The sequence below is a fragment of the Peromyscus maniculatus genome, chromosome 10 (genome assembly GCF_049852395.1).
Source record: "Peromyscus maniculatus bairdii isolate BWxNUB_F1_BW_parent chromosome 10, HU_Pman_BW_mat_3.1, whole genome shotgun sequence".
NCBI lineage: Eukaryota > Metazoa > Chordata > Mammalia > Rodentia > Cricetidae > Peromyscus > Peromyscus maniculatus.
Genome location: NC_134861.1, coordinates 69,690,814 through 69,704,155, shown reverse-complemented (window position 1 = coordinate 69,704,155; position 13,342 = coordinate 69,690,814). Strand labels below are relative to the sequence as shown.

The window sequence follows — 13,342 nt, the reverse complement described above, 5'->3', positions numbered from 1 at the left end:
GACAGCCTCATCAGGCTCCGTCTCAGGCCTGATGAATTTAGCAGGAGTCCCAGGTTGTTTATATACATGTTGCATTTGAGGAACTCTGACCCAGGAAGTCCATTTTCTTTTTACTTTATTGCTTGGCCCTCTTCTCTAAGAACATGGCAACAGCTGGCTTACTATTTAAGTTATGAGGAAGGGAAAAGGAATAGAAAAGATGAATTTTCTTTAGAATGTTATTCAAATTATTAAATATAATATTGACTGTATTGGTTGTTAAAACAGAAAATTAAAAAATTTCCATTTGTTACTTTAAAATTATAAGTCCAACCACCTATTGTGGTGGCACACGCCTTTAATCCCAGCACTTGGTAAGCAGAGGCAGGCGGATCTCCTTGAATTCTACAGAGCGAGATCCAGGAAAGGCGCAAAGCTACACAGAGAAATCCTGTCTCGAAAAACAAAACAAAACAAAAATAAATAAAAATAAAATAAAATAAAATAAAACCATTAGCCTTTATTTGGATGGACCTTTTTTTTTTTCTCCTATGCCTGATTTTAGAAGCTTTGGTTCCCTAACAGTTATAGACCTTACAAATGTTCATACATTTTATTGTGCAATTTTGAAAAACAAAATTCACATTTTAATGTCACCACTGACTGATCAGAAAAATCTGTAAGAATAGAGAATCCGGCAATAGCAGGTGGATGGTTTCCAAAATTGGAAGTTTCCCTCGAAGCTAAGAGCTTCATCAGTTGTTTTCTTTTTGTTGTTGGTTTCCTTTGATGCAAGGTCTTGCTAGCGCCCACACTGGTCTTGACTTGCTGTGTGTTGTCGGCCAGGTTTAGGTTTGCATCACTCCTGCCTCGGCTTCATAGGAGCTGGCATTATAGGCATCTGCCACCATACCCAGCACTTCACTTGATCAGTTGTCTGCCAAATGCCCCAGTCTGTGTGTGTGTGTGTGTGTGTGTGTGTGTGTGTGTGTGTGTGTGTGTGTGTGTTTATTCAAAGTTTACAAAGCAAAATACTAACCATAGACATTATTTTTTTTCTTTTTCTTTTTTTTTTTTTTTTGGCCATTCAGTTCTTTATTAGACCATCAGGTATTTTAGACAGACACAGTATCACAGTTCCACAGAGTTAAACAAATGCAACATAAACAAAAAATGTAACACACCTTAAAATAATATTCTACAACAGAGAAAGAACAAAAGAAAAAAAATCCTGCATTGTTACAGGGTTTTACACAATGTTGAATGCTTTCTATATTCTTGGAGGTCTGGCTGGGTGGCATGGATTCTCCCATGAAATCTTGTTACTGCATTGTAATTTGGCTTTTTTTTTTTTAATGCCGAATGCCTTTTATTGAAGGAGGGAGGAGGTCTTAGTAAGTGCCATCTCTGTCATTAGTCTAAGAACAACGGTATTGCACAAGACCAGCGATTAGTTCAGTTCCCACTTCTTCCTTGGCAAAATGGTTTGCCTAGAGAAAAGTCATTGTACAGAAGGGCTGGCTTATGCATTGTTTTTATTTTGTCATATACACTGTTAAGTTGAAGTCTCTCTTCCTTCTCCTCCACTCCCCCACTTCCTGCTTGAATCTCTCAAGGACTGAGATTACAGGTGTTTATTACCCAGTCCAAGTTCATCAATTTTAACTCACTGTACATTTATGTTGTTAATGCCATTGTGTACTCAAATAAGGCAAGGAATGCCTTGGTATTATTCTAAAAGTATGTTTGAACTCCTGGTCCTCTTGAAAGAGACTCTGGGATCTCAGGAGTCTCTGGACCCCACTTAGAAAGCCTGTATAATCATGTACCTGATGAGTGTTGGCTTCTCAGATGTTATGATTCAGGGCTGACTAGTAACAGACAAATTACATGAGTTTGAATTCTGGTCACTCTATGCCTTTCCTTTCTATCATTTCCCTGAAGATTCTCACTGTTCCCTAAGGACAGAGATGAATTGAATACCACTGAGGTATCTATTCATGTTGGCTCTTGCTTGTCCATCTAATCATCTGACAATTGTTTTATTGATTCCTATGTTTTAGTTCATTTTGTGCTAATACAATGGAATAATTAGCCTTGGGTAAGATAATGCGTAGAATTTGGTACAGGTTCAAAATTATGGAGCCTGCAAAGTCTGGTACCAGGTATTAGCATCTGTGAAGGGCCTTTTTGCTGCATCATGCTGTGATGGACGTTGCAAGAGCCAGGTGTGAGCCTTTTATAATGGCATTAGTCTCACTCCTGAGGGGGCTAGTCTTACAACACAACCTCTTAAAGACCTCGCCCCTAGTACTAATATACTGGCAATTAAGTTCTGGCATGAGTTTTAGAGAAGACAAACATTTAAACTATCACACCTTATCACAAGCAAGTTTCTCAGTGAGAGCTATATGCTCTAATATGGAGCTTCTCATTTTCTACCTCACAGACCTCTTACATTAATTTCTTATTGCTGCTGTAGCAAAGGACATCAAACTTCAAAACACACATTTATTAATTTGTAATTCTGGAGATCTTATTGAATTAGCATGAAATGTTATCAAGATGTATTCCTCTCCAGAGGTTGTTTCCTTGTCCTTCCCAATTCCCATGGGCCTCTGTATTCTTGGCTTATGGATTCTCTCCTCAATCTTCAGGGACAATATTATTGCATCTGTGAATCATCTCATCTCTGGTCATAGCTGGGAAAAGCCCCCACCTTTAAGAAGTCCTGTAATTAGGTTGGACCTACTCAAATAATGTAGGATCATTGCCACATCTCAAGATCTGTAGTGTTAGAGCTTGACCTTATAATGCCCACACAGGCTCTTGTTTTTCATGATGAGGCCTCAGCTTGTGGTGCTGTTTGAAAATTGTGGAGCCTTTAGGACATAGAGCCTGGTTGGAAGAAGACACTAGGGGTGGGTCTCTGACGGTTATAACTACCATGGGTTCCAACCTGCCTTCGCAGCTTCCTGTCTGCTTAGCGTGACTAGCCTATAACAGAAGCTCCTCCTGTAGGGTTGCTGCTATGATGAACCTGACCGTGTAGTTCTAGTCAGGCGTTTTACCTGGTTTTCAGAAGTGTGGAGGAATTCGTAGATAGAGGCTAGAGAAACTCCAAGATGCTTTTCTATTTTCTTTTGTTGAGATTTGTGTGTGTGTGTGTGTGTGTGTGTGTGTGTGTGTGTGTGTGTGTGTGTGAGAGAGAGAGAGAGAGAGAGAGAGAGAGAGAGAGAGAGAGAGAGAGAGAGAGAGAGAGAGTTGTATTATGTATGACTGTGTGCTCGTGTGTCAGAACCTGAGGAAGCCCTAAGATGATACTGCATTCTTTAGAACAGTAGTTACAGGTGGTTGTGAGCCATCTGATTTGGGTGCTGGGAACCAATTTCAGGTTCTCTGGAAAAGCAGCAAGTGCTCTTAAACCAGAATCATCTCTCCAGTCTCTGGAAGCTTTTCTTAATGGGGTGTTCTGATGGGCGCCCAGAAGACCGGACCACCAATAGAAACACAGAAGGTAAAGATTGCTCATGAAATTTCAGATGGGAATGTGGACCCTATTGGGGTTTGGGCCTTCTGGCAAATAATCTGGCTATATTTTGCCATGTCCTAAAAATTTGAGTATGAACACATTGAAGAAATAATGGATTAATTTATTTGGGAGATAGAGATTTCAAAGCATAATATTCATGCTGTGGCATGGTTATTGTTTGCTACTTTTTGCCTGGTTTATAGTGAGAATCCGAACCAAAAACAGAACAGAACGATTTTAAAAACATGGCACCTGGCAAGCAAAAGAACATAAGTACAATTATAGTTGTGGGCACAGGTAATGCAGCTATAACTGTGAGGCTTTGCTGCATTAGAGAGAAGGGCATATTTTGCACTGGGGAAACACGGAATGTTTTTTAAGGGCAAGACCTCACATATTGAAAGCCCCAGGCTGCTGAGTGCTTGTGCATCTGGACCTTGGAAAATGTTTCTTTGGGAAGCCCGTTTCTCTTTTGAACCAGGCATAATAGTTTATGGTTTGACTGGAATGTCCCCAACAGACTCCTGCTTCAGATCTGGATGGATCTTCAGCTCATGGCACGATTTGAAGGCAGTGCAGCTAGTGTTAGTAGAAGTTGGTCACTAGGAACAGGTTATACCCGCCCCTCGTCCAGCCCGAGTTCTTCCTTTCTGTCTGCCACGATGTGAACAGCCTTTGCCTCAGGCCGCCGCCAGGGACTGAGCTGCTCCTGCTCTCAGGCTTTCTCACACACCAAACACGGAAGCCTCCCTGCAACTGTCAGCTGTAATAACTGTCCTCTTTTGTGCCGTCTCTGGACGGCCTTTTGATCGCAGTGATGAAAGTGACTACCACAGTCTTCGTCACGTCTGCAGAGTCTGCCCCCATGTGGTAACGTAGTCACTGACTCCAGGAAGGGGGGCGTTGTTCTGCCTAGCCTACGTTCTTGGTAGATGTACATGAAATATTTATTGAAGAAAGGATCCTACCCTATAATTCATTTCTTAGAGCTTTGTTCTTCCCTCACATTGGATGTGGGCTCTTTAAAACCCAGTTGGCATGTGCCTCTCTCAGGGTTTGGGTGTTCCCAAAGCAAATGTAGATCCCTCTATTGAGAACTTTCTTATGACGTGGCTGTTTACTCCTCCTTCCACTCATCTCTGAGTCCCTTGTAGCCTGTGTCTCACTTTGTTCTTTGTTGTATAAAATTACTTTTTCAATTAATTAAATGATGTACTTACTTGGTGTTTGTATATATGTGCACAATGTGTTGATATTTGGGCATATCAATGAATTATTTTACATTTTTACATTTTGCCTGAAGTGTACAAAAGGAAATTCGGATTTCTTCAAAACTGTCCAAAATAACAGATTGGTTTTAATTCTGGCTGGTACTGTTTGGAGACAGAAGGTATTTGGGCCCTTTTCAAAGACGCCCATTGTAATATCTCACCAGCCTGTACACTGACTGGGGCTTGCTAAGAGGAGTTCTCTGCTAATGGTTCAGAGTTCCACTGAGTGTCTGCAGGTTCTGCTCTCCGATGAGCAGGTGTGGGGCCAGCCTGGACCAGCCTGCTGCCATATGGAATATGGTCCTCATGCCAGAACAGAGACCAGCTCTTGACTTCACAGTCAGCTTTTCTAAGGGCATGCCTTTTAAAGAGGGCCTTTGTATGGAGTTGCTGGGGACTGATTCAAGAAAAACAAGAGCCCAGACTGCAGAAATAACAAGGTGCTTTGTCACCCTAGCCACAGCTCAGGTCCTCTACCTCCTGCTAATAGGTCTGCTCATGTCAAGGTGAATGGGAAACTTAATCCCGGTTGCTTTACAAAGAAGCCATTTTTTAAAGCCCTCCACCTCGGCTATGGTTTGCCGTGCTCGTCGCGTTCAATAGCAGCATTTTGTAACATTTGATTTTCTTTGGCCTTTCACTGGCTGTTGAAGTGAAGTCCCACGATAGACTCTTTACACTCCATGTTTGTCGACTGTCCCTCTCGCCTCTGAGACTGCCAGTGTCCTTTCCTGGAACATGTGCCATTCCCATACCAGCTTTCTCTTTTTTTATTATAATTTATTTTAGTTCACAGAATGCATAGTCCAAGAGTACCATAGTGACACGAACATTATAGGGTATTGGATTTAAGGTTCACATGCCTGGTACTATAAATCTGGCAAAACCAAAACAAAACAAAACAAAAAAAACCAAACCCTTGGACAGGAAGCTTATAGACCCCAGTAGTTAAACTACTACTATTATTTAGCTAAATGGGCAATATCAACTTAATTTCTATCTCCTCGACCATAGATCAGTGCAGCTCTCAGAGAAATTTCTTTGTGTAGTGGGCAGTGGTTAACACAGAAACTCAACATGGTCAAAGGGCAGAGAATAAATGCCTTTGGAGTGTTCAGATATACATGGGATATCTATTTCACATTATCTCTCCTCAAGGTGTAGGGACCATGGTGGAAGAGTGGGCTGGAGGTGGAAGAGCCAGAGGTCAGGGTGGACTAGGGTGAGAAACTGTCTTTCCCACACCAGCTTTCTTAACTAGTCCTGAGTAGAAAAGGAGAGCATCGGGCACTGGGTGGTGGTAACGGAATAAGATGCCACATGCCAGACACTGCTGTGTGCCTCACTGTTGTTAAGTTCACAGACCAACCTGGTGAAGTACGGCCATTATTGTATCTTCCTAAATGATATCAAATGTGTTCTGCAAAGTTAGCGCCCTCAGAGAACAGTTATGTTTGAGTCTCTATAAAGACTGCCCTATTGTGGGGGTTACTTCATTTTTGAAGCAGAGTGGTTGAAGCAATTTGTGCTAGTGTTATATAAATGCATGCCTGTGTAATGGGGCCACCTAAAAGTCAGGCATTTTTATTTCCTAAATGTGGAAGTTGAGATGTGGAATACTAGACGTTTTCCCTAAGGTCATACAGCCTATGGCACAGATCCTTTCAAATGCTACATTATTCACACATTCCTGTTACTCCTGTTGAAGTTATTTCTTTTGCTTTAAGAAGGCTTCAATCTGGGGAATCGCTGATCTTTCTTCCTATGAGGAAAAGCAGGTATCAAAAGCTGCCTAACAAGCTAGCAAAGATGGTCGGTGGTTAAGAGTGCTGGCTGTTTTTCTGGAGGACTCAAGTTCTGTTGCTAGCACCTAGGTCAGGTGGCTCAGTCACCTCTAACTTCAGGGAATCCACCTCCCTCTTTAAACAGGTTCTAGGGACTGAACTTGGGCTCTTGTATTGACGGAGCTGTCCTCTAGCCCTAGCTCAGCCTCAGTTATGGCAACATGAACAGATGGATGTTTCTGTGTACTTTAGGTTATATTAAAATGCTACTTGATGTTGTTTTTAAAATTATCCCGATGGTGGTCATCTGGGAAGTCTTGCAATTGGCTCGTGGGTCCTTTTGACACATTCCTAATCTCTTTGTGTGTGCGGGAGTGGGGGGCTCTAAGATCTTCCAGGCTCATCCTGTGTTTTCCTCCCATAGCCTTGGTGTTGGTCACCTCTTTGGAGATTCCTGGTTTCTTTTACCAAAGCAAACCAGCAGAGACTAGATCTGGGTGTGTCCATTGCCACTGAGGTGCCGTGCTTCTTGGGTCACCCCATGGAACAGAGCTGAACTACATCAGCCCACCTACTTCACACACACTCTCATGTTATTTCTGAACTTCTCTGCCTATCTGTGGTAAAGCTACTTTTTTTCTTTTTTTGGGGGGGCAGTCTGTATTTTACTGAGTAGGTAACACTAAGAATATGACTTAGTGCCTTCTGCTGTCTGTAGTGAAGTAAATGGAGAGCCTGGAGTAATGTGCCTTCCTGCTCTGCCATCCTCTAGGCCAGTGGTTCTCAACCTTCCTAGTACTACGACCCTTTAACACAGTTCCTCATGTTGTGCTGACCCCAATCATAAATTTCTTTCTTGCTACTTCATAAATGTACTTTTGTTACTGTGATGAATCATAATGTAAATATTTTTAGAGATAGAGGTTTGCCAAGGGTGTCATGACCCACAAGTTGAGAATCACTGCTCTAAACAGATCATATCGTTTAGACACGGAGAGATCCTATGTTAAGGAACTACATAATAGAACAATCAGAATTGGAATTAGGTTTTCAAAATGGGGCATTTTTATTTTCCCATAATTCTCACATCTTTGTAACTGCCCACTGCTTTTAGCTTTGTATCAAACCAACTAACTATTGCCTTCTTGGGATGCTTGAAGCATATTTTGAATGTCATTTTGCTGGTGTGAACAATGGAACTCATGCTTGTGTCTCTACTGAGGGGTTTTTCTCTCTAGCGTATATCATAGACCAGAGAGTTGAAAATGTAGGCCTGAGGGGCAGATGCTAGCAAGTACATCTTTACAAAGGAGTCCCCTGCCCTGACTCACCCTTCAGACCCATCGTTTCCAAGGCTTTCTTCTCTGAGGGTGCAGGGCTTCTGCAGGGTAGACACATTGTATTCCACCTGACTGTTAGGAGATGGGAAGGGAGGCAGTGCAGGAATCTGCTTCTTACCACCCACGAAGAAGCTGGCCATGGAGTGAGAAACAAGGAGGCAAGCTGCAGCCTCTGGGACTCTCTCTGGACAGGCCAACCACATGGCTCCTTTCCTTAAGTGACGGGGCACCTGGCAGCAGGGCACCCCAGGGGGCTCCCCCCTGAGCTGTACACCAGCCCTAGGGGTCCTGCAGACCTTTCTGCCCCTGGGACTGTGAAGGGTGAATATACTTGTACTTGGTAAACCATATCTTGTTGCCATATGCTAGTAAAATCTCTGTCCTTTCCATTCTTATCTTATCCAATCCTAAGACTTAGCACTTTATTTTTGTATAATATGCCCTAAACATATAATTATATTAGAAATAAATGGTAAAAGCTGTCTTTGTATGTATAAAATAAAATTCTGAATCTTACCTTGACATGCTCTGTCTGAATTTGAGCAGAAGTGGCCAGAAGAGCTCTTTTGGGGTGGCCCCCTCCTTGCAATTCCTTCAACTGTTTGCATCTATCTGCTTATTTCTTTAATAAGCAGGGTTTCTCTGTGGGGTTTCTCTGTTCCCATGTCCTCTTGCTATGGCGTCTACCATGTGAAGAGTGATGAGACCCTGAAGTCCAGTCTCTCCACCCCCCTTCCCTGCTCCCTTTCCTCTGTAGCACTCACCATCGTATTCTGCACCCCAGCATTTACTTTCTCAGGTTTTCAATCGGGTTTCCCCCTTTGACATAAACTACAGGCATAGAGAATGTGTCTGCTCTGTTTCTCAGGACTAGACTAATGCAACATAGTAGGTGTTCAGGGTACTTACAAATGATTGATGGAGGTTTCAAGCTCTGATAACTTGACCTTTAATGTGAATACCCAAAACTTCAAGATCGCTGCTGAAGATATGTGTAGTTCCTTGACACAGTAACTCCGGCAATGCGATACTCTTACCACATGTAAAGACTCCTGAAAGTATCTTCTTAGTGTCATTTAAGAAGTTGGCACAAGAACTAAAACCATTTTTTTTATTTGAGGTGGTAGATTGGAGAGATAGCTCAATGGTTAGAGCACTGCCACTCTTCCAGAGGACCTCAGTTTGAATCCCAGCACCCACATGGAAGCTCACAGCTATCTTTCACTCCAGTCCCTGGGGATCAGATGCCCTCTTCTGGCCTCTGTGGGCACAGCATGCACATAGTGCACACACATGTAGTAAAACACCATACATATAAAAATAAGTGAAGAAAATTTAAAAATATATATTCAGAAGTTATGGTGAGGGCTGGAGAGATGGCTCAGCAGTTAAGAGCATTGGCTGTTCTTCCAGAGGTCCTGAGTTCAATTCCCAGCAGCCACATTGTGGCTCACCACCATCTGTAATGAGATCTGGTACCCTCTTCTGGCCTGCGGTATATATGCAGACAGAACACATAATTTATGTATACATAATAAATAAACAAACAAAAGAAGTTATGGTAAATTACCTTCAAATTCACCAAAAGAAATCTTGAACCCATCCTCAGTTGCCCAGTTTGAGCCATTATTCTATTTGTCAGATTTAGCAGGAAATGGCCTCTGGTTGCTATAAATATTCTTACGAATGTTTGCCAACATAGAAGATATCAGAAAGGATGTCCTGTAAGACAGTGATTCCTTTAAAGGAGTATCAGCACTCATTTGAATATGTAAATTCTGTTAAGGAGCCTTAGCACTCATTGACTAGATAGATTCTGCTAAAGGAACATCAGCACTCCTTTGAATAGATAATCTGCCAGGTTTGTTTTTCAAATTGTATTGCTTTACATTTTCATCTAGATTTCAAGTTTTCAAAGTGCTGACATTTTCTCACAGACCTGGGGCTCAAACCTTGGGCCTGTGTGTGCTAAGTAAGCATTCTGCCACTGAGTTCCACGCCCTGCCTGTTGAACCACTTACATTTTATTTCTAAAAAACCACCATCTTATTTGCTCAAGGCACACTAAGATCATTATCAAAGGGCCTGTGACTTCATTTGCCATTTTATCAAATAGGTTTTTCAGAATAAAAGTTTTAATGCCAGATTTCTTGCAGTGGTCTAGCCAGGGTTAATAAACACAGACATGAAAGACAGTGAGGCCAACAAGTACCATACAGATTTTGCAAGCCATCTTTGAACTGGTTGGAACCAAGTTCTGTCTTCGTGGAGGGCTGACATATCTCCTGTCCTTGCTGTTGTTTCAGAGCCTTGGGGATTCAACCAGGACTGGGGTGCTCAATCAGCTGCTCCCTATGATCAAGTCCCCGAGCCAGAGAAGCAGCGATGATTACGGCCCCGAGGAACTGCTAATCCTCCTCATATACATCTACTCTGTCACCGGAGAGCTCACGGTGGACAAAGACCTGAGCGAAGCTGAGGAAAGGGTGAAGAAGGCCTTGGCCCATGTCCTCTCCGAGGAGTCGGAGCTGTCGCCTTTGCTGCAGAAAATCACAGGTGAGTGGGGAGCACCATACAGAACACATATCCTGTGACTACAGAAGGCAGGCTTCTGAGTAAGGACTCCAGGAGGAAGGGACCACTGTCTCCAGCCACCTGCAGGGTCAAGCTGTCTTTCCCGTAGTTTCCTTTTCTGGTAGTGGTAGTGGAATGGTCTGCTAAGTGCTTATCAGAATTCATGTTTGTTAGTGTCAAAGCCTTGGTCAAACAGCAAAATATTCAGAGAAAAATTGTTTTGTAAGGTGTTACCTTGTCTTGGGATTAGAAATCACCATTTTTCAGGATTTTAGTATTATTTTGAGACTGAATTTTAAATAATTAGTACTATCCCAAATGACACCCTAGCCTCCCAGTAAAGTCATTTGAATTTTAATTAATTAGTACTATCCCAAATGACACCCTAGCCTCCCAGTAAAGTAGGCTGTGCTGGTTTGGGGAGAACCTACAATTATCAGAGACTGTAATGGTCCACCTCCAGTAAGAGCTGCGCTATCACTCATGAAAGCATCCACATGTAGTGTATTGACTCTTTCAATAGTTTATATTGGTGTAAAGCTAATTTCAGTGGTATAAGTCATACCTAGAAGTTACTGAAGCCTATACATAAAGCATGAATACTTTTAAAACAGTCCAAGTTTCCTTTCGTTAATTTGCACATGTGTGTATGTATGTGTTTATGTGTATGTAGTAGACATCCCTGCTCAGAAAAGCTCAAGTAAGGCCGATTATGCATCCTCTAGACTCCTGTGGGCCTCACTGGGGGAAGTATGGAGACATCTCTGATCCAGCCATGGTGCTGGAGATCTTAGTGTCCCATGCATGTGTGTTTTATTTTGTGCTCACTTCTGACCTTTCCTGTGGCTGGTTATGGAGAGCAAATCCCTGATGAGATGGAAACTTCATTCAGTTTCCACAGACGGGAAGCATTTCCTTGCCTCGAATGGAACCTGCTTGCCAGTTTATAATCTACTCAAGTAGAACTTGTGGAATTTGTAATCTGCCATTACGTGTGTTTGTTTGGCTGGAAATAAATATTGACTTAGAATGGTTTTAATATGGTTTATACAATGCTTAGAACAGAGCTTTGATTTAAAGTAAATTTGGATGCTAGGGGAATTTCATTGGAAATGATGTTGAAATGAGCAATTCCCGAGACAGACAACAAGGCTAGTGTGCGTGTTCTAATTACAGTTGTTTGGGTAGGCTTTATAACGTTTGTATGTTGACAGTTTATTGTTGGAATAAAGTAATGAATGCTCTAGGAATATTCTCTTAATATTCACTCAAGGTATTAATTTTTTATTAGTTTCTTTATACTTGCTCAGGATATTGCATTTTCTTGCTTTGAAAACACTTCTGTGAATTCATGTTTGTATAGGAAAAAAATTGTTAGCTCATGATTTAAAAATTAAAAAATAATAAGTTGTGGAATTTTTAGTTTTGCTTAAACCTTTCTTTTACAATATTAGGAATACATTTTTTTTTTTTTTTTTTGGTTTTTCGAGACAGGGTTTCTCTGTGTAGCTTTGCGTCTTTCCTGGAGCTCACTTGGTAGCCCAGGCTGGCCTCGAACTCACAGAGATCCGCCTGGCTCTGCCTCCCGAGTGCTGGGATTAAAGGCGTGCGCCACCAACGCCCGGCAGGAATACATTTTTACCAATATTAACTTGGGATATTTATTGTAAGTGGCACAGAAGGTGTTACTTTTGCATATGTGAACTGGTCACTGGAAAACATACACATGAGTGCACACACACATTCTCTTTCTCTCTCTTCTCTCTCTCTCTCTCTCTCTCTCTCTCTCTCTCTCTCTCTCTCTCTCTCAGCTTCTGAATACACCCAAAGGACTATAGTTCTCAAGATAAATTTGTAGTTTATTAGTATGGACATATCTTTATTAATGACATTGAAAATATTCGAAAAAAGGATTTATATTTTTAGATGCTGCTAAGGAAAATGTAACTTTTGTGTATCAGGGTGAAAACTTAATCACATAGTATTAGAGTAATTGTGATTGACTCCTGTTAGGAATGGATATTTCAACCTGTATCCAAAAAATGCATTATCTTCCAAATATACATAGTATGCTGTACCAAGGTTAGTGGCTTTCTCAGGGAGCCTGTTGTCAGTACTGGGCTTAGAGCACTCCAAGGCATAGGCTTGCTTTTCTTGACACTGAGTAGCAGACTTTATTTAATTCCTGATGGATATTTTGTAGTTAATGAAAATAATTTTGAAAATAAGTAATCAATAAAAGAATTCTGCATCAACTATTTTACCGTCTTACCTGTTTATAGTACAACAAAATGGTCTGTTTTCTCTGTTAAGAGCTTCACCAAGCTGCCTTTTCTGTTGTGAATTAGTAGAGCTAGTATTTGACTCCAGGTTTTGTGAATATGAAACCCATGTCTTTAGACATGGGGTATGAAACCTGCTTCCAGCCCGTATAACTGCTACATCCATTGCATGCTGTAGCTCAGGCTTGCTCCCCACACTGTTTCATGCCGTGTATGCCCAGCCATTCTATTAGCATCTGGAGAGAAAACCAGTTGTAGATGTAACCAATCGTATTATTAAAATAAGAAACACAGAGCCAAGGTAAAAGAGAAAAGCCGAGAGGTCAGAGCTCAGAGATAAAATCTTACCTCCTGCAGTGCTCCTAGCTTCCCCGAGAGAGGGAGGTACTTCCTGTGTCCCTGTTTAAATAATCTTTCTGTTCTGCCTTCTCATTGGTTGTAAACCCAACCACATGACTGCCTCATCACTGCCTGTAAGTACCGCCCTCCAGGTCTTAAAGGCGTATGTCTCCAATACTGGCTGTATCCCTGAACACACAGAAATCTACCTAGCTCTTCTAACCACCACGCTCTCACTATG

At 41.8% G+C, this 13,342-nt stretch overlaps 1 protein-coding gene across 2 annotated transcripts in view; it reads left to right on the top strand.

The window, feature by feature from the left end:
- Scfd2 (sec1 family domain containing 2) overlaps positions 1-13,342 on the top strand; it is a 327,459-nt gene that overhangs the window by 104,400 nt on the left and 209,717 nt on the right. For both annotated transcript variants that reach the window (XM_076546449.1, XM_006979706.4), the window contains exon 5: positions 10,213-10,462. In XM_076546449.1, the coding sequence (XP_076402564.1) occupies positions 10,213-10,462 (250 nt within the window). The remainder of the gene's footprint in view (positions 1-10,212; positions 10,463-13,342) is intronic.